This window comes from Taeniopygia guttata, chromosome 2 (genome assembly GCF_048771995.1).
Source record: "Taeniopygia guttata chromosome 2, bTaeGut7.mat, whole genome shotgun sequence".
Classification (NCBI taxonomy): domain Eukaryota; kingdom Metazoa; phylum Chordata; class Aves; order Passeriformes; family Estrildidae; genus Taeniopygia; species Taeniopygia guttata.
Genome location: NC_133026.1, coordinates 135,838,103 through 135,859,088, shown reverse-complemented (window position 1 = coordinate 135,859,088; position 20,986 = coordinate 135,838,103). Strand labels below are relative to the sequence as shown.

At 31.1% G+C, this 20,986-nt stretch overlaps 1 protein-coding gene across 4 annotated transcripts in view; it reads left to right on the top strand.

The window, feature by feature from the left end:
• CSMD3 (CUB and Sushi multiple domains 3) overlaps window positions 1-20,986 on the top strand; it is a 574,229-nt gene that overhangs the window by 229,200 nt on the left and 324,043 nt on the right. For 2 of the 4 annotated variants that reach the window (XM_032747036.3, XM_032747039.3), the window contains 2 exons: window positions 10,493-10,570; window positions 15,132-15,219. In XM_032747036.3, coding sequence (XP_032602927.2) covers window positions 10,493-10,570; window positions 15,132-15,219 — 166 coding nt within the window. The remainder of the gene's footprint in view (window positions 1-10,492; window positions 10,571-15,131; window positions 15,220-20,986) is intronic. The other 2 variants (XM_032747038.3, XM_032747040.3) reach the window with 1 other exon arrangement.

Sequence of the window (20,986 nt, the reverse complement as noted above, 5' to 3'; positions counted from 1 at the left end):
GAAGCACCTTTTATAGCCCAAGCAATTTACGGAAGCCTAATTATATGATTGACATTTTGTGAAGACAGTTTTATTTGGAATCTGTTGTCTTACTGTATAGTCTTACTGGATAACTAGTGTAAGTTATTGTAGCTTCATTTACTAACACCTTTTGAAACAGGAGAGCTGCAATTCTTCAGAATTTTAAAATATATCATCAAATAGAATAAATTAAAAGCAAACACTCTGGTTTGCATATAAAATAGAAATAATTAAATAGATGTTTATATTTCATTTGTATTAATTTCAGTGGCCATCTGAACTATTTTCTGTTTATTAACTGATATAAATCAATCAACAGTTTGGTTTGTACTACTTGTGTGGCTGTGCACTCACTGCACAATGTCTTTCGTCAAGTTAAAAAAAAGGGCTTATTTTCAGTTATGAGGGAGAATACGCGGGTCTGTAATAATATCTTCTAATTTAAAGATGTAAGAATGTACTACTTTGGCAGTTAAATATAGCAGTAATTGTGATACACACATATAGTTTTTTTCCCATTTCCTCTTTGGAATCATTATAATGAAGTGTCCTCTCCATGGTTTTCTAAGTGTTCCTTTCGTCTCTGACCTATTCCTTAGTAGAAGACATAGGTACAGCACATACTTCTAAATTATTTTATTGAAATGAAGTGCTAAACATTAGATTATATTAAAGAGAGAATAATTTAGACATCAAGATACTGTTACAATTATGTTATGGTGCTAATTTTTCACATATTAAATTAGTACTACAGGTACCAAAAGGTATGACAACCCACATACAACTGAAACCAGGCTTGTATAGACTTTCTTGGAGAAGAAAGGCCACACCTAGTTCCATGTGCATTTTATATTTTATTCCCTCATGCAACTTTGAAGGTCTTGATTTTGCTAGCAAATTAAATTTTTTTACTGTGTCTCTTATCACAGTACAGTATATGTGTGCATGCTATTAAAGGATATTTCTATACTGAGTAAAAATTTACCATTTTTACTCAGCAAACACCAGTATTAGATAACAGCCATTAAAACATATCAAGTGACCTTGAATAAATAACCTATAATTTTCTTCCATGTAATATTCCCTACTAAAAAGACACAAACATATTCTGAAGGAATTTTTTTGAATGTGAGATAGTTGCTAATTGACTTGAAGGAAATTTTATCACAGAGGGATGTTCCGGAGGTATTTCTAAAGAATTTCCTGCAGACTATTATTGAAGTATTTTAACCTCTCTTTTACAATTCATTATGCACAGAAGTTTAAAAACTCTGCATATTAAATAATTATGGAACTATATGACTTATAAAAGAATTTTATATTAATTACTTAAAAAAATATTTCTCTATTTATTAGCTATTAAAGTTAGTTTTTAATTTGGAAAAATATTTTTTGTGTTTTTTAATTTAAGAATTACACCCCCAAGTTATGCAAATTAATTCATAATTGAGAAGACAAAATTCAATATACTAAATATAGTTACTAAAACTTACTGTATGTAAGTGTGAAGATTTAAAATTGTAAAAATTTATTGTATGCATATACCTAACTGTGGGCTTTTTTGAGAATATAACTGGTAAGACCCAAATAGTGCAGTTTTATGATATATTATCATAGATGAAAAATCATAACTGCAGAAAAAGAGTAGTACTTGTTGGCCTTACATGGGATTGTTCTGTGAATAAAGTGTTTCAGAGTGAGTAGACAATAACAATACTCCATTGTTTTGTAAAACTTTTTGGAAGTTTATGCATGAACGAGTTCTATAAATAGAACTACAGATTTATATATACCCCAAATTCAACTGCTAGCTGTAAATTGCTGTACTATATACACTACCTGGATCTCAATAATAATTTAAATTGTGTCAAAAGCTTAATGATTATTATCTTCTCTAAGCTTATTAGTGGGAAAAGGGAACCTTAGGTACATTTGGTGAAATACTTTCCTTAAAGTTAGGGAAGTACAAGTATTATTTTATAAGGAAGTAGTGAGATCTCTTGAGGAATACTGTCCATGATTATAGTTTCTTCATCAACAAGAATTCACACTGGATGGTGTCACATTTTCCTGGTCATCCCACCTTACAAAGTAAAATGTAAGACAGGATGGAAGCACAAATTTTGAAGTGAATGTCAGTATGTAGAGAACTTAAGTAATGACAAGTTAGTATGTAGTGTGAAAATATTTTCATTAGGGAAATGAGTAAGAAGAGTTCTTGTTATTGGAACACTGAAATCTTGTAGAAGGAGGGAGTAGATGAAGGATGAGAAGATTACTTGGAAGATGCACCTTGATAGGCTAATGAAAAATATATTTAGATAGGATAGCTGGTAGTGAAAAGCAGCACCTTTTGGGTCCTTAGTTGTAATGAAACCAAGTGGTTCAATTCAGGAAAGTTTGTCTCCTCAATTCAAAATAAGGGCGGAGAAAATGGAGATCCCTAGCCCCTTTCAATCAGTTAAATATAGGAACTTCAAATGCTGTGATTTAGTAGAAATTCTTTTTGATGCTACAATCACAGTTTCTCGTATGAGCTGTATTTCTCAGATGTGAAAACAAGACAATGAAACATGATAGAAACATAATATTTCCAAGTGTTTTTTAATGTTTTTTGTTTGTTTGGGGTTTTTGTTTTGGTTTGGTTTTATTTTTTGAGTTTTTTTTCCTCTTCAAATATTTAAGAATTGTTGGCTTCATCATGACTAAAGAATAGAGGATAACTGGACATATTTTTGTTTTCTGCTATTTTTGTTTCATATGGTGAATTCAGAGTTTAGTAATGCTTTTAGTTCTATTTAATTATTCAATAGTTTGTATCAGCTTCATACTTTACTTATTAAGGTTTTAGAATTTTTATTTGTGTATATGCATACATCATGAGAGATATTTTAGAACATTTTCTTGTGAGAGCTTCTACTTTTACTGTCTAAAGATATGTTAAGAGGCATATGGGCAAATGTTAAAAGGCATTTGTGCTGTGTGCTTAATAATATTACTTAAATTTTGGTCAGCCCTGAAGTGGTGAGAGAGTTGCGTATTGATTGTTGTTGGTCCCTTCCAACTATCCTATACATTCTATTCCATTCTATTCCATTCTATTCCATTCTATTCTATTCTATTCTATTCTATTCTATTCTATTCTATTCTATTCTATTCTATTCTCAATGTTCATTTTAATACGGAAATACATGTACACGTAATTAAATGCCCTTGAGAAACAAATGAGTACCAGATGCAAACACTGAAAAAGACCTCTAGTACAGTTTGTAAATCATAAATTAAATATAGAAAAAATAAACAGTTGGAAAAGGAGATACAGTAGTTGGAGGAGAAAAATTGGTTAGCAGACTCAGGATCAAAAAGTGCCAGGAAGTCTTAATGACTCTTGTCATCATCTAGCAGTTCACAAGTGCCTCAGTGCTTTTCTTAGGAAAATAATTTCAAGAGAACTCTGGATTAAAAAAAAAAATAATGACTCCAGATCTCTCTTTTTAAATAAAGGTCATTAAACATTTGCGCATTTTAAACCATATATTCTCAGCTTAAGAAATATATTTTTTGATAATTCTACTTAATAATTTTACAAAATTTTATAATTTTATGGATATCTCCATTCTTTATCTTTCTCTATGTTTTTATTACTTTCTTGTAAGCCTTTATAATTTCTCTGTCATTTCCCCTTTCTTTTATAAGAGTACTTACCTTATGCTTTCTGATATCTGACTTTATGTAATAACTTAGTAATGGCCAGGAAAAAACAAATCAGGGAGAAAAAAATCTTTCTACTGGGTGTTCTCTATTAAACCAGTATTTCTTAATCCTCCTGTCCTACAGGAGAATTTATGACATTAGAAAGGAAGAAGATTTTAAGATTTGTTATAGGAAATTAAATCATATGCTAATGAAATTTTTGAGAACAAAAGGATGTTATGAGAAAATTATTTATAATTTTAAAAAATATTCTGTATTGTATGTATTCACATATCGTATTTTTCTGAGGTCTTAGAAGCGGGGAGAAGAAATGAGGAGTAAAGATGGAGAGGGTTTTTGAAAAACTGTTAAATATTTTTACGTCTAGTATGTAATAGATCTTTATATGTCCTCAGGGTTTTCGGTTTCTTTGTTTTTGTTACTGAAACCCAGAACTACAAAGATGGGAGTCTGAAGAAAGTAAATGTATTTGGCAGTAAGATTTCTAAGAGTATTTGTATATAAAAAGATTTGTATATATGAGGTCTTAGAAAATTTTAAAAGTTTCAAGATATAAGCGTAACACAAATGTAGTCTAGCACTCAAGCATTTAATAACAAAATTGCATTTGTTTAATATTTTATTATACTTTTGGAAATACCTATTCTGTGTAACAAATCACACAGATATGTTATGTTTGGTGGATGAGCTCTATAATGGATGGGCATTACTGTCAAGAGTTTTATTAGACCAAAAGCAATGATAATAATATCCTAAACTTCTTGGTATGTTCCCACTTGGAAGGAGGAAAGGAGATAATTTTTCATCCACAGTCAAGTCTGGAGTGATTAGAAGGAAGAAAGGGAAAAATTAAATCAGTCATACTGATTTTAATCAATAAGCTTTGTTAATATTTTAATTGAATTATTGCCTTTTATACATCCTTGTCAATTTTCTTCTCAGAACTAGTTTTTCTTATTATTTTTTTTGCACTTCCCGCAGTTCTTAATTGTTTTTCACTACATAATCAATATTTATTTCTATAATGATATTTGTCTGATTTATTGTGTCATTATTTTCCCTTGGTATTTCTGGTTTTCTTCTTTTGACCACAAATTGTTGGTATAAATTAGACGTACTTTAGTTAGAATATTAAAAAAAAGTAGTGAAGTTATAATTTAATATTAGAAAACACATATTAAATATACTTCCTTTAAAATATTTTTTCAAATTAGAGACATTTTATATACATTTAATATAGTAGAAAGTCTGCAATTTTATATCATTTTAAATTAGTAATACAGTGCAATAATTCAGTGTAGTAATGCAGTATTTGCAGTAATTTGAAATATAAATCTTCTATACAGTTCAATTTTACCAGGGTACTTTGAGTTTAAAGGGGAGAGGGATGTGGGGAAATGGGAGGACTGGGTGGGTAGTAAAGAAAAAACTAAGATAGGCTCATGCGAAAAGTGAAAACCTAATTAGTATGAAAAGTGTGTGTTTCAATACTTTGTAGTCTTTTCCTCTTCTGTATGGCTCTTCACATTTAAGAAATTGATAACCTATGCAGTTCATGATGTACTACAAAAACTGATGAAAATTCATGTTCTCTCATGCTGACTTTCAAGGCACAGAAAGGTTCTAGAAGATAGTGCTACATCAGTTGGTGTGTTGGGTTACAGTGAAGATTCTTTGTGTATTCACAAGGTTTTGATGTTTTTTAGTGGTGATCTCTAAGATACCTGGATATTTAACACTTGCATTGCTGGAATGTGGAAATTATGGATAGTTAGTTGTATCACATGTGTAGAGAATATGATGTAAATCTAAAACCAAAACCCCAAAAAAGGTAATTTTTATGAGTAGTAAGTAGCAAGTTCAATGCATTTAGGCAGCAGATGAACTTCTAGAGGAAATACAATTAATTAGACATATGCCAAAGATGAACTGGAAGTATCATGCATGATGAATTTTACATATCTGGACATGCACAGCCAATGCTGGAAATCCAAAGTGTACAATACTCTTATTTCTGTCACTAGAAATTGTATTGTGAGTAAAATCTGCCATCACCACATACTGAGTATTTTAAATAATCAGTGAATTACTGGTTGTGCACAAGTCAAAATCAGTTTTACACTGTAGTCCAAACAAATTTTTTTTCTGCCACTTCAGAAAGCAGCTGAACATTTAATTCCTCTTTATTTCCCACGGTATTATGCTTTTGCATATGTAATTTAAGTAGTGCTGTATATACAAAATTGAAATAATGGCCTTTATGCTATCATATTGTTCTCCATGTCCATTAGCTGGGAGATAGTGAATATAAAGTTAGAGTAGTTCTAGAGAAGGGAAGGGCTGCTTCCATTGTCCTGTATACTTACTTGAAATAATGCAGCCTGAGTGCCTCCTTTACATAGAACAGTGGTGGTTTAGTCCTTTGCATTTAAAATATTGTTTATATTTGATTTGAAAATTTACAAAATATAGAAAGAACAAGCTGGATACTTCTGTAAAATAAATGATGTTGCATAACCAAAAGAAGAATGTGAATTTGTGAGTTGACAGTGTTTTAAATAAATATCCTTCACATGGCTATATACCCTGATGCTTCCATATTGTAGAAGCAAATTTTCCTTTTTGAACTATTTTCTCATTTGGTCCTCAGGACACACTTTTTCAATGAAGTTGGAACTGTGTCAACTGAACAATCTTTTCTGTTTCGACTGAACAAACTAGAAACAATTGAATTTTGTTTCTAGTGTTTAAGAGCTTGCTGTACTTTAGGTTGTTATTCAAATTTTACATCTAAGTGTATTTTTTTAATGATCTCTATGCTTAAAACTTCTTTACTTGAAGCCTCTTTTTAATGCAGTGCCTATCTCGAAGTATAAAATGGTAGAACTGTGGGACTTAATCCTCTCTTACAAGTGTTTGTGTGCAGCATGTCTGCATATAGTGCATGCATGCAAATAAGAATTTGGATAAATATACATAATTTCACAGACTTTTATTAAAGAAAAGAAAAAATATAATATTTTAGTCTCTATGTGTGCCAAAAATTTTTCATTATCTTATATGAGAGACTATTTTTATCAAAACCTTCAAGAAAATATTTCTGAACACATTTCACTTTAAATTGTCTGCTTGAAAAGTGTGCATGTCTCTGGTGTGCCTATTGACTGAATATTAGCTCACACATCTGTAATGAAAAAGAATCTGACTTTTATTACTGGGACTTCCCTCCTTAATAAAGCACTCAGATCCACTTTCCTTCTTTACAGAAAATATTGGGCCTTCTATCCATAGAAAAAGTTACAGAGAAAGAGTGAGAGGGAGAGAAAGGTGGATCTCTTCAGTCTGAAGAAGTGAAGGCTTTGTGGGGACTTTGGAGAACATTCAATTCCCTAAAGAGAGCCCTAGAGGGACTTTTTACACGGGCAGGTAGTGATAGTCCAGTGGGGGTTGGCTTTAAGATCAAGGAGGGTAGTTCTTTATTAGATATTAAGATGTTCTTTACCTTGAGGGTGGTGAGGTACTAGAACGGGTACTTTGTACTAGATGATCCTTAAGACCCTTCCAACCCAAACCATTCTATAATTCTATAATAACAATAATTCTGTATTTGTATTAAAACGACTTGAACTAGAAAAAAAAGCATGAGCTTGAGCATAAATCCCAAGGTGGATGCCTAAATTATTTTCAGGGTTTTGACATAATCTCTGATTTGATTTCACAGAGTTCTGATGCCACTCATAATGCTTCATGTTATCAAAACTAGATTTAGGATTCTCAGATATTTATTCACATAGGAATAAATGTGAATAAATTCACCAGTGTTCCTTCTTCTCCAAAAATAAACAATAGAAATAAACAGTCTTGCTGTCTTTATAAATTTAAAGCCAACCAACCAACCTAGATTCCATATGAATTTAAAGTATCATTAAAAAAAAAAAAAAAAAGAGCCTTAAGCCTCTCCTTGCATTATAACACTGGAAAGATTGTTTTGTCGTATAGGTTTTTAAAAATTTAGATTATTTTTAGAATGTACTTTTGTCTTATCACTACCTTCCTATTATATTTGTATGTATCCACAGGAGTATCCTACTTCATTAGTATAATCTATTTTCTTGGCTCTTGGCTCTTGGAGAACATACTAATCTGATCATATTTAAATATTTGTACTATTGTTACTTCTGAACATTTTTCTTGAGATAAATGGGCATATAAATTCATCTTATGCAAAAATAGGTATTTTAACTGATCTCTTAAAGTGTCTGTTTTTCTCTGTGAATGGGCTTAGACGTGTACAACTATACTGTTTGATGTCATGAATCCATCCTCTGAGACTTCTGAAAAGCAAGATCCACTTTCAGTTCTTACTGTCATGTGTTTAACATGCAAAAGAATCCTTATTTTGCCAAGTATAAAATCATCTATTTATTGGGTAGAAGATTTTTTTTGTGATGGTGGGGTTATTTTTATTTATGTTCATGCATTTGCAGCCCAACACATAGTTTAGAGTTGGCATGTTTGCCATATTAATTTCTATAAATACTCCTTCACAGTGCATTCAGAAACTACTGTTCAGTAAATCAACATACAAACCCCAGTTAAGAGTAAAATTTTTCTCTGGTAAAGGTGCTTTAGAGAACTGGAATTACTTGCTTTCCTAGTAGTATTTAATAGTCTTGGCAAAGTGATGCAAATGATTATAAAAATCTTTGACTGATTTCACTGTGGTCACCAAGACACTCTTAACTATTTTCAGTTCCACTTTAGATCTTGTGAACTCTTCTTGTGTACATAAACTTGGAATATGCTGTATATATGTTTCAGAATGAGTAGAAACAAATGAAAAAAAGAAATACAGGACAGTCTTCCTTTGTTAGTGTGTTGTTTTGATGACTTCTGAAAGTAATGGACAAACATATCTCTAATGAGAACATTTAAAGTCATTCCAGCATCTGGGCTCATATATTCAAGACCACTCCCATCTTGCTTAGGTGCTGGAAGAATAACTAAGCCTACCTTCTCCTTCATGAGGAATTATTTTAGACTGATCCTCACAGAAAGCCAAGAGAGGGTTGGAGCTATAGTTCAACATTCCTATTTACATAGAAATAACATTTTAGAAAGCTCAGACTCTGACTGAGTCTGACACTGCTGTTATTCCAGTATTGCTCTGTTTTATGAAGGTAGAGTTCTTGGGTTTAGGATTTCCCCTGAGAAGAGAATTGCTTATGGACTTGAATTAATTTGGAGAGGAGGAGGGGCTTCTCCTATTAAGAGTAAAAAAAAAAAAAAAAAAACAAACCCAGAATCTAGAACTTTGTGGTAACATATATGTTTTAATTCTGCAAATAATGTATTTCTCAGAACAATTATGAATGCTTTTATGTTACATTATAATAACACAAGTAAAGTTACATTTTTCCTTTTGAGATAATAGTGTTTCTGTATTTATAAGAAAATTCACTCTCTTCAATCAGAAGTATAAAAATATTTATTAACACATCCTGTATCTATCCTATAAATAGTCTTTCCTTCTAGAATGCTCTTTCTTCTGTATCTGGTTCTTCTCTTGTGCTTAGTAATGATACTTTTATTTATAAAATTTTTAATATTTATAATATTTTGCTACTGTGGTACTTATACCTAATGTAAAGGTTCTTTGAATAGCCACTGATTTTCTTAAGAAGTAATGGGTATGAAAAATTATTTTATGAGGTACAGTGTATCTACTTAGGTTAAGTTCTCCTGGAGGTAGCTCCTTTAATTTATGCTGTCTTCATCAACAATATTTGCCACGTTGGACGCTGGCATTGTGCCAGTGTCAAACCATGACACCAGGATAAAACATCTTATATAGTTTTTAAAAAACACACAGTGGCTGTAGTGGCTATAAAGCCACTTAAGTGTATTGTACATAAAGTCAGCTTAGAATTTAAAATTTTAAGCAGGCCTATTTTAATGTATAATTCACTGTTTACAGGCCAAGACTACATGACTATTAGAGATGAGGCACTTAGTTTAATGACTGAAAAGGAAAGTTTCTTGTAGTGTACTTGCTTATTCTTTCTTACATTTTTTATATATGTTAAGTTGTGGGTTTATTCTATTTTTATTAGTTGTTTTCTTTCAAAGATTTGTTGAGGCCACAAGGTTTGTCTGGATTAACTGTTTATATCATAAAGCCAGCCCAGAAGAAGGACTTTTGCAGAAACAGATGAGCTCTGGGCTTAATGGAGATGTGGGAGACAGCTACCTTCCATACCACATTTTGCAAATAACAGTTTTCAAGCTAGAAAGAAGACCAGCTGCAGAAACAACAGAAGAACAGCAGACTGTACTTTATTTTCTACTTTAAAATACCTTTTTTCTTCCTTTTTTTTTTCACCACAGAAGAAACAGCTATTTTAGAGCTAACGTGTTTATAATTATTTTCATTTTCCAAGTTCCATATATGTGTGACAGTGTTTTACACAATTATGTGGTGCATGGAAATAAACACTTTTTGGCCATATTTTTAAATTATTATGTATGGAGAAGAAAAATTAAGTTGCAAATACCATTTCTTTCCTTTGTCAGGTATACAAATTGGTCTCAATATTTATTTTTGTAAATTGTTTTGCACCAAAGGTGCAAAACTCTGAACTTGTGAGGTAGCCAGTACTCTAATTTGTGTATACTTCCATGATAAAATTTGTCAAATGAAATATTTTAGATTGTATTGCCTGATACATGTTTTTGTTTTTGTTTTTGTTTTAACTAGTGAAAAAGGCCATAGATTTTAAATCTAGAGGATTTAAATTGTTTCCAGGGAAAGACAACAGCAACAAGTTTTCTATCTGTGAGTGTACTCCTTTTTGTTACTTTTTTCTAGTGCAAGAGTGAAGTTTGTGGTGTGCTGTTTGTGTGTAATTATTTATGTATTCTGATAATAGAACTGGTTTCTCCAGTCTGCATGGTGAATTTTTAACTATGGTTCTACTCCAAAGACAGCCTTTCTATAATTCTGGCATTGTATAAAGATGTGTTATTTCAATAATTTCACAATAAATTTACAGTATTTGAAAGGAAACAAATATACAACCTTCTAGGTGTGTAGCTGTAAATTCTGTGAGTAGGAGATCAATTTTTTTAAATTGAACATTAGAAGTAGCATCAAATGTCTTGCAAACTAAAACGTATTCTCATCTACAGGTGCACAAACACATATGAGATCACTTTTTGAAATTTTTAAAAATTCATTAAGTCTGACATTTTAGCTGATTAACTAGGTGTAGCTTTAAAAACTCTGGAGTTGCTTGGTGCCTTCAATTTTTGCTATAGAAATTAGAAACTCAAAGTGCTTGACATCTCAGTAGACCAAGGCCTGATTAAATCATGAGGAGTCAGGCACTTTTCTAGCATGAATTAAGCAGGTGTGTCTCTCAATATATTAAAAGCATACTTTTGAAAAATAGTGTGCCATTTTTATAGAGGCCTTTTTGGAATGGAACCACATTTTAAATATTTAAAATTGAATAAAATGGACTAAATATTTAGCATATGTTGGATTGTACTACATTTCGTTATTCTTCACAGGACTGAAAGGATTTGGTTTGGAAGCTCCCTAGGTTGGACATGTTTGAACTAATTCTTTTTTTAAAGTAATGGTGATGGATTCTGTTTCCAGAACTTAGCAGCATTAGCGCCCATTTTTATTTTCAGTGTTAGATTTTAAACTGTCAAGGTATTATTTTTTTAGACAAAGATATCTCCAAGCAGCACAATCCTTTAGCATCCACTAAGTCAGACAAACAGAGCAAAACACACTTCTGTTCAATTTTTGTAGTGTCATATATTGCCATATTCAATTTCTCTGTAAACTGCATCACCTAAATAGATCTGTAAGACATTTCTGATTTACTTGAAAACTTTGTATCAAGATATTTAAAAACAAATATTCTTTTTATACCTATTGGGTGAATGGAAAACAGACTGATTATGCAGAAGTAACAGTAAGATAATTACAGTAGTGTTTATAAAGTACATCACTGAGGTCTCTGTCTAATGGCCCATCTGTGATTCTGTAGTTACAACTGATAATACAATATTAATACAATGGATGATAAAATATATTATTTTGCACTAATCATTACACTGTCTACTATATAAACTTTAATTGGAATTCCATATTTATAATGAAGTAGTAGATACTCATGATATCCAAAGCTGATTGTTATGAAATTAGTGATAATATTTATCAACATATTTTTGAAGGTCTTTACATAATTTGATTTGTTATGATATTCTGTGTGAAGCTGGAAACTTATTTATCTTTTTTTGTTATTGATTATTCAGAATAGATTACATGTATGAGTCAACAATAAGTGAAGGTGAAAGCCATGGTGATTTGTACCTTTAGTGATCATGATCTTATCATAATAGATAACTAAGGTTTTATATTGTAGTCTGGCATTTGATTCTCTAGTCACTTTGGTAGTCGAGAATGTTGAAGAAACAGTATTTCATAAGAGGTTTATGTATTTGGCTGTTGACAAGACAATTTTCTCAGTGTGGCCTCAGCTGGGTCTAGTGTAAATGCATTAGAGATAGGGTCCTTTAAGAAAAACGTTGATCGACATTCAACTGTTAGCGAAAATAAGGATAAGTGAATATCTATTTTACATTATGCCTTTTGTTAGTAATGTCTTTAGCAATTTTTGTCTAGAACTCTCATATGTATTTTCTTTCATTATTTTGCATCTCTCTCTTTTTTTTTTTTTTTCAATGCATCAGTTGTATAACATTCAACACTAATGCACAGGTGATTTGCACAGAGTAAAGCTAGAAGATATTTGATATGGTGATACACTTTGAAACAAGTGCACATCAGCTTCAGTTTAGAAGTGTTGACACTGACAAATTAATTACTTGGTGGATCTGATTCAATCTGGATTTTAACTGTGGACTTTCTTGATACAAATTTCATGACCAGGTCATGAATGAATGCTTTCCCTAGATGCATTTAATTTACTACAGGAAACCCTTTAATTGTATATTGTACATAAGCATCTGGGGTGTAAAACAAAACTATATAGACAGATATCTGTAGAATTACATAGGGCTGTAGACTGAAAAGTCAGGCATTGTCTATAAAAGTAACATCAATACAAAAATCCTAAACTGTGAAATTACTTTTCGCTAGGCACTTTACAGAAACCAGAATGGGTTTAAGATTGTGTAAATGTATTTTGGAATTGGAATCAAATTAGAAATCAATATCTACCTATAAAATTTTCCTCTGTATTTTTATTGCATTATATGTCTTATTTTAAAAAAATATTTCACTGATTTTCTGTAACATAAGCCTTTATATTTTTGTTTATGAGTACTGATAATTCCATATATTATTATTTAAAATTATGTCCTGTAGAGTGTTTCTGGGAATGAAACTTTATACAGAAGGTGTTCAAAACCAATAGGATTTTCAAGCTTCCATTTCTGGTAGAAATCAAAATGCATAATAGTTATTGTGTCTTGCAATCCAGCCGAATATCCTTTTTATATAAATATTTGCTCTGTTACCTATGTATGGGGAAAAATAATGTACAAAAATAAAATAATTATTTGAAATATTAAAGCATGAACTATAATAGAGATAATATTGTTTAAACACTATTTAAAAAAAAAAAATTCTTTTGTGTGCATTGATATACAATGCATGGCCAAATGGCACCATTATAATTTCTATACTATTATTATGAGACAGGATGAATAATTTTTAACTATAGCTTTAATATATATTTAATGTCAGAAAACTTTGAATGTCTTCTATGTATATGCAGGCTGCTTTAGATGATTCTGAATTTCTCACGTCTCTAAAATGAAGCCCCCAATATTTCGAAGAGAGCATTAATTTTAAATGCTTATCCAACAAGATGGCTTTGCTAAGTGCAGTCTTGGAATGGTAGTGGTCTCAGAAATATATATATTTCAACATTAGTGTGAACATGGGTTTCTGTAGCTAGTATGCTTTCATCACATGTACATCTATTGGAGGAAGAAAAGACTGAAATCTGAAACTAGGAGGAAGATTCCTCTTGGCCCAAAATTCCCCTGAACATAAAAATACAGAGATTGCCTTGGAGTGTTTTTAGAGCAACCTTTGACCTATTACAGGTGTCTTGGGACAGAGGAGAGTAAATACTATAGTTCCAGCTGACAAGCACTGAGCTTGATAGGTTTTTTGAGCAGTGTGCTGTGTTGAGATGTTTTCTGTTTAAGCCTGTACATTTGCCTTTGGCCGTCGGCTTCCTCAGGGGTACCAAACCAATTATTTCCTTTCTGTGTGTATAAGAAGACAAATTTCAAGGAAGAGAAACCTCAAGGATTCTGAATTATATTCTTCTTCATTAAAAGCTGAAAGTTAATGAACAGCCTTTAAAAGTATAGGTAGAATCTACATTTTTTTTTTAACCAGCAGTGTGGTTACCCTAATTATATGCAAACCTTTTCCTTAAAGAGAAGTGAAATTATAGTACTGCAATTCCATTGGTCTAGTTCATCCGTAATAAAGATGAATAAAGATTAAAATATTTTTATGATTAATACAAATTACTTGGCCTCATGTCAACTTTTTTTTAAATATTTATCTGTCAAGCCATGAATTTGTCATGTATCAAGTAATAACAGAGTACCATCCTTTACTAATTTTCCAGTTTTGTGAATAGGTGGTTGAATATGCTGAGATATGGTCAGATTTTTGCATACAAATTTCTGGAAAAATGGAGAGAATAGTTCACAGGAAGTTTCTCTCTGAAGATCCATTTTATTTTATTGTAAGATAAATGTATGCAAATCAATCTGGCATTTTGAGTTTACCTTCATATCACCATATTTTGGGTATATATACATTTTAAATACTGATTAAGGAGAATTCTCTTAGCAGGAGTTTACGCATTCAAGTTTTATTACAATTCAAGGAGAAAAGGTCAGCTCTTAGTGGAGATGACATTTATTAGCATATGTTCAGAATAAAATCTTACAGCCCTAAACCTGATGAACATTCCTTTAAATGTTAATGTTTCTAAAAAAATAATAATAACATTTCCATATGGACTCAATAATATTGCAAGTAAACAAAATAGCTGATTAATATTTCGGATAAAAAACTTGTGTTATTTTTTTTGAAAAAAAAAAGCAGAAAATACATTCTTTGTTGATTATAGGGAGGAGAAACTTATGTATTGAAATTAGAGTTTATATGTGTGATCATATTCTGTAGAAAATCTGTTTTAAAAGACCTAAAAATAACATACTCTCATATTTTTTAATTGCTTACTTCTGTATTTTCTAAAAACTTTTTTACTGTATCTCTTTTTTTGTTTATTTTGTTGTTGCTTGTTTTTGTTCTTTTTTTCCAGTAAATGAGGGAGGTATTAAACAGGCATCCAATTTGTGTCCAGATCCTGGAGAACCAGAAAATGGAAAACGGATAGGCTCAGACTTTAGGTAAAATATAAATTCTACTATTGTATCATTTCTCTAATACTTAACTTGGAAAATGAATATGTTGAAAATGCATATGTGTTGCTGAGTACTTTTTCAAAACTGACCATTTTAGCAAAAAGTGCAATATAATTTTTGTATAAAATTATGTAATGCAATATAGCATGCACCTAATATGCAAGAAGATAAAATACTTACCTAGGAGAGATCATATATCTATGAAAATCTGACAAAAATAGGATTGAAGGTAAGTTTATGATATTTTATCATGTAAATACTGTGATAGATTTATAAATATTGAGCATGCATGTTGTACTGGAGGCTTTTGCAAAGGAAAAAGCAAAACTGAATATAACACAGGAAGAACAAGAAAACCACAGAGAAGAAATTTCAGATCATAGAGATCTGAATAGATAATTCATTCAGTCTAATAGAGAAATTACAGTCCCTGCAGTATGTTTTTCAGGAACCCAGAAGTTTGATACATGCAGATGTGTTTTCCTAGTAGTCCTCACATTGGCCTAGAAATCTTAATTCAGACAATTTTATCTTGTAAGATAAAAAAAGCTTTCAGTACTCTTTCAAAATGTTTTATTTTGTTTTATCAGTTAATTAGACTCCTAATTCCAGTATCACCGGTGGCTGATGAGTAAAGACAGATGTAAGTTTAGGAATGTTTTGGATTATTTAAATCTCTTTTCTGAGTTTCTGATTTTTTCCCTTTTAAATTGTTGAACATTTATTTAAAAGGGTTAACATGCATATTATTTTATATTTGACATACAAAGACACTTCAAACAGTATAAAAAAAATTCAAATTTTTATTCTTGTTTTACATCATATACTAATTTCACATTATGTTTACAAAACATGAAACACTGTAATGGTGAAAGAAAAAAGACAGAAAGAAGTAGAAAGGTGATAATTTTAAAATTAAGTGGTTTTATTACATTCAAGTTTGTTTTCTATATATTTTGTGTTGTACATGTCACACAGCACACTGCATTAGAAGAGAACTCAGAGTAATCTGGATGTACAAAGATTTACAAAATTATGATAGTGCATTCTTTTACATAACTTCATGTACCTTTTTGTGTGTGTGTTTTGTCTTTTCCCTTTGTAATCAAGCAGAAGACAAGATTGAAAATTACATCCTAAGTAAATATGCTAGCTAAAAAACAGTCATTACAATTTCTGTTTTTCATAAGTCTCCTTATTTATCTAGTTTTGAGAAAAGCAAAAGTTAAATGTGCATCAATATATATGATATAAATAATTTTATATTTACATAAATATAAAAGTATATCTAATTTTATAAAAATGCAATTTCTAATGTTAGCTTTCAAAATAAAAAGTTTATATTTTCAAATAAATAAAACAATATGTATTTAACTGTCATACTTTTTAGAATCATTACTTTGGATGGTATTTTGTATTTTAGCTCAAAAATATGGTTTGAGAGCAACAGCATTTGACAGACAACCTGCCAGTTCTTTTCTAGTATTATCTCTGCAAGTGATCATGAAAAGACCTACTTACAAAGATTATTCTAGTTAGACTTATGTGAGGGCAGTACCTCGAAAAAGATATGATGAAGATCATGCCCTCATCTTTCTTTTTAGATCAAAATGTTAGGATTTCAGTTAGCATTATTTTTAACTCTACACTTGGAAGATGTATCATGCTTTCCTATTTCAAATATATTGATGAGAAAATGAAAGCAGAAGGCATTCAAATTACTGAACAATGCTATAAAAGATATACGAGTACCAGCATCAGTATATTTTCCAGTGTTTCTTTTCCCTAATTTCTCATAAATCTTGTGACATTTTTTTTTTTCTCTTAGAACAAAAAATCCCCCAATAATCTTTATGGATTTATACTTGTAAAAAACACCCCTGGTGCATATTAGTAAAACATGTGCATTTAGCTCAAATTGAAAACTTCATGCATTGATAAAGGTCTTACAGGGAAAAAATACAGATTAAAATTTTCAGCAAATTTAATCAAATTACTGTTTAAATTAATCTGGTTTCAATTACTGCCATTATGATAATGGTTGTTCAATTGCTTCATAAGGTTCTGAAGTAACAATATTACAAATTATTATTGTGTTACATTTATGCTAAAAACATATAGTGCCATGGAAGATCTTTTCCATTCTGGCCTATACTTGGCAGATAGAAAAATAGCACACTTTCACCTTTTCGTTCTCAAAGTCATTCTCTCTGTAATGAAGAAAATAGCTTTACTTTAACCTTGCCTCTTTTTTCCTTTCTGAAAAGAATGTACAATTCCAATTACAATGCCTTCATTCAAAAACACAGTATTTTGAAGAAGAGTTTACTTCTATCTCTACTAATATCAATAAAAATTTGATTTCTGTACAATTTAATATATTTTAGAGAAGAGCATGGTCTTGTCACTTCTACTTAGCTTTCTTGAAATGTGAAAAGCATTGGAAGCACTTCTGTTCTGATTACAAACACTACCTGCTCTCATCACGTTAGTCTCCTCTTACATGGTTCTTACACAGATTTACAAAGTCTGTAATTCAAGCTCTTAGACAAACTGGAACAGTCCATGACATTACTGGGGGCCTGTAATTCCATGTTATCCTTTTGAATAATATTTTCTAACATTAAAATTCCCCATAGCTGTATTTTTGACTATTAAACTCATTGTTTCTGATTCTAGATGCATATTTGAGCATAAAAGGCTTTGCATGTTGAAATAAAGTCAAGAAGACTTATTTATAGCTGCAAGCTTTTTCTGTACTGAAAAAAAACCATTCTACTTCGGAAAGAAAACTTCCCTTCCCTAGGAGTTTCTTAAAATTTTAGACACACTAGCGATTATTCAGCTGGAATTTGCAATTTTACTTTACTTGTCAACCACTAAAATAAATCTTTATAAATCTAATAATAAATCTTTCTCATGTGTCTAGTTTTAAAATGAATGTCACTATGTAAAAATATAAGATATAATAGATGAAGAGAAAATGTTTTCACATGGTCTTGTTTCTATTTTTCTTTATTTCTAGTGGAATAAACACATCCATATTCATATCCTGAATTATCCTTGAACAGGTGTTTTGTTATGAGAAAACCATGTTCTTTCACCCCATCTCAAAGTTCTATCTTCATTACATGACTGAACAAGCCTATCTCTGTCCCTCTACCTCTGTGGCATGGTCCCACCAGGATTTAACGATGAGATTCTGATCAAACCTGTATCGTAACAAAGCAGTGAATACTGTTGGACAAAAATGCTGATGTAGTTTTAAAAATATATATTCTACTGACAAGAAGGAAGACTATAAAGTTTATGATAAGGACAGTTTATTTTACCAACAGGTTGACTTACAGTATAAGTAATGATAATATCCTCTTCCATTTTATATAATAAATTAATTTTTAGTTATTTTCTTTGAAGAATGAAGTTCAGCATTAGTTGACTAGATTGATTAGATGTTTCACACTTGATTTTCCTTAAATCTTCTCTGAATCACCTATCCTTTGCAGATATGCAAGGTGATTTGCTAAACGCCGAAACTTGAAGCCAAACATCCTGAAAAATAAACAAAACTTGGTTTGTAGTGTGAGATATGAGGCTAGTTTATGGGGATCTGTGCACCTATCACTTTTTAATAGTTAAATGGTTCCTTTGTCAAGGATAAGTGTCTGACAGTACAACCTTTGAGAGAAAAGATGAAAATTTTTTTTCAAAGATGATTTACCAATGACCTCCATAGTGTCAGGAAATCCTCTGAAACAAATTTAGTCATCAGTTTAGCTTTTTCAGCACACAGTAAAGGTTTTTCTTGGTCAGAAATTTGGAAGATTTAAATATTCTAACATTATATAATGGAATCCTAGCATTTTGCAGTACAGTAATATTTTCAAGTAATATACAAACTGATCTGTGAAAATGTTCCTATGGATGTTCTTGAGAGAGATGATGTGTCTTAGCTCAGCTCTCACTGTGACTCAAAGACAACAGTTGAACCTATCTGTAACTTGTACATAAAAAATTATGGATCAGTAGTGTGTAGAAAGTTGCTAGGCTAAAAAAAATGTACTGTTCATAATCTTGAAAACTTACATGTCTACTTTCTTTTGCTGCTGGTGGAAGAAATAATATATGTGCTGATTGTTTCTTTATCCTAGGATTAAAATATATGATATTGCTAAATTTACAATTTGATAGAGATGGACTTTAAGAACTGATTAGCTATTTCTGGCTGTACATATTCTTCTATGGCTAAAATGGTGTCTTCTCTCAAATTTGTTCAGTTGCAGGCATGAACTGAACAGGTTAATACATCAGAAAGATGGTTTTGATTCCTTGCATAATTGATTATACTTCAAAAATAATTTTAAAATCTTATCAAAAACTGGAAGAAAAGAACCTAAAATGAGGTAGCTTGCTACACAAATGTCAACTATGAAAATATTACTATTCAGTATAAACGTCATATGAAGATAAAAATTTTAAACTTGTTCTTTCTCACCATTTAGAAGTTCTATAGTTCATTTTTGGACTCCTTACAGCTGTTAATTTCTGTTGTTTAAAGAGGAATCACAAATTTGAGGCAAATGATGAAAATGTTAAAAACAGATACGAAATTAAAATTTTGTCAAATTTGTATGCTAACTTCCTTACTTGTTATTTATTTATACATTTTCCCTAATAAAAATATATCCAAAGTTTGGGGTTTTTTATGAAAATGCAAGCCTAATGGAAATCATCTTTTGTCAGATTACAAACAGAAATTTGCAGATAAAGTTACCGAGAGACACTCAGGTCAAGCATTCATTTTTCAAGTTATGAACTGTCTTAGTACATTATGTTATATATGCAAAAGTTTTGCATTACTTCAGGACAAAGTAAGCAGTTTATATGAGTCATAGAAATATTGATTGGAAGGGTCCTTCAGAGGGCATCCAGTCCCTCCTCCTGCCCAATGCAGGATTAGTCAGGTCAACTCTGGCTTTGTTTAGTGAATCCTGAAAACCCGCAGGATTAAAGATTTCACAAGAGTTTGTGTATGCTGTTTCACCTCTGCCCTCCTTTATTAAAGGAAATTTTTTGTAAAGTAAAATCTGAGTCTTCCAAACCATGCCTTGTATATTATCTGGCACATTTAGAAAAGTTTGGCTTTATTTGTCTCTTGAAATGGTTATGGTCTGCTATGAGATAGTATCTTAGCTTTATCTTTGTCAGACTAATTAAGCCTAGCTACCTTTACTTTTTACTGTAGTTCATGTGCTTTAATCCTCTGACTGATCTCCAAATTCTTGAGTTTTTACCAATATTCCTCTTGAAGTGTGAGGCAAAAGACTGGGCTTAATATTGCAGATACAGCTTCATCAGCTGAGTAACAATTTAACTTGATCTGCTGCCACCACTTCTAGTAGTGATGAGCATATAGTTTGTTCTATGCAGGATGAGAACAGGTTACTGATCAATAGTGCAGGAAATTGTACCTCTACTTGTTGAGTTTCATGAGGTTTCTGTTTGCCCAGTACTGGACTTTGCCCAGGCTTCTGGATTGAAGGTCTGATCTTCGGTGGGTCAGCTACTTTTCCTACTTTAATTTGATCCATAAATTCTGTCTCCTCATCAAGGCTGAAGATGAAAATATCAGACAGCATCAGACCTTATGTTGATTTCCTAATGTTCAGATTATTACTGTCCACTAGCTGAATATGAAGCGATTGATTCCTACTCTTTAAGCACAGCTGCCAAGAGGATTTTGAATATGTAT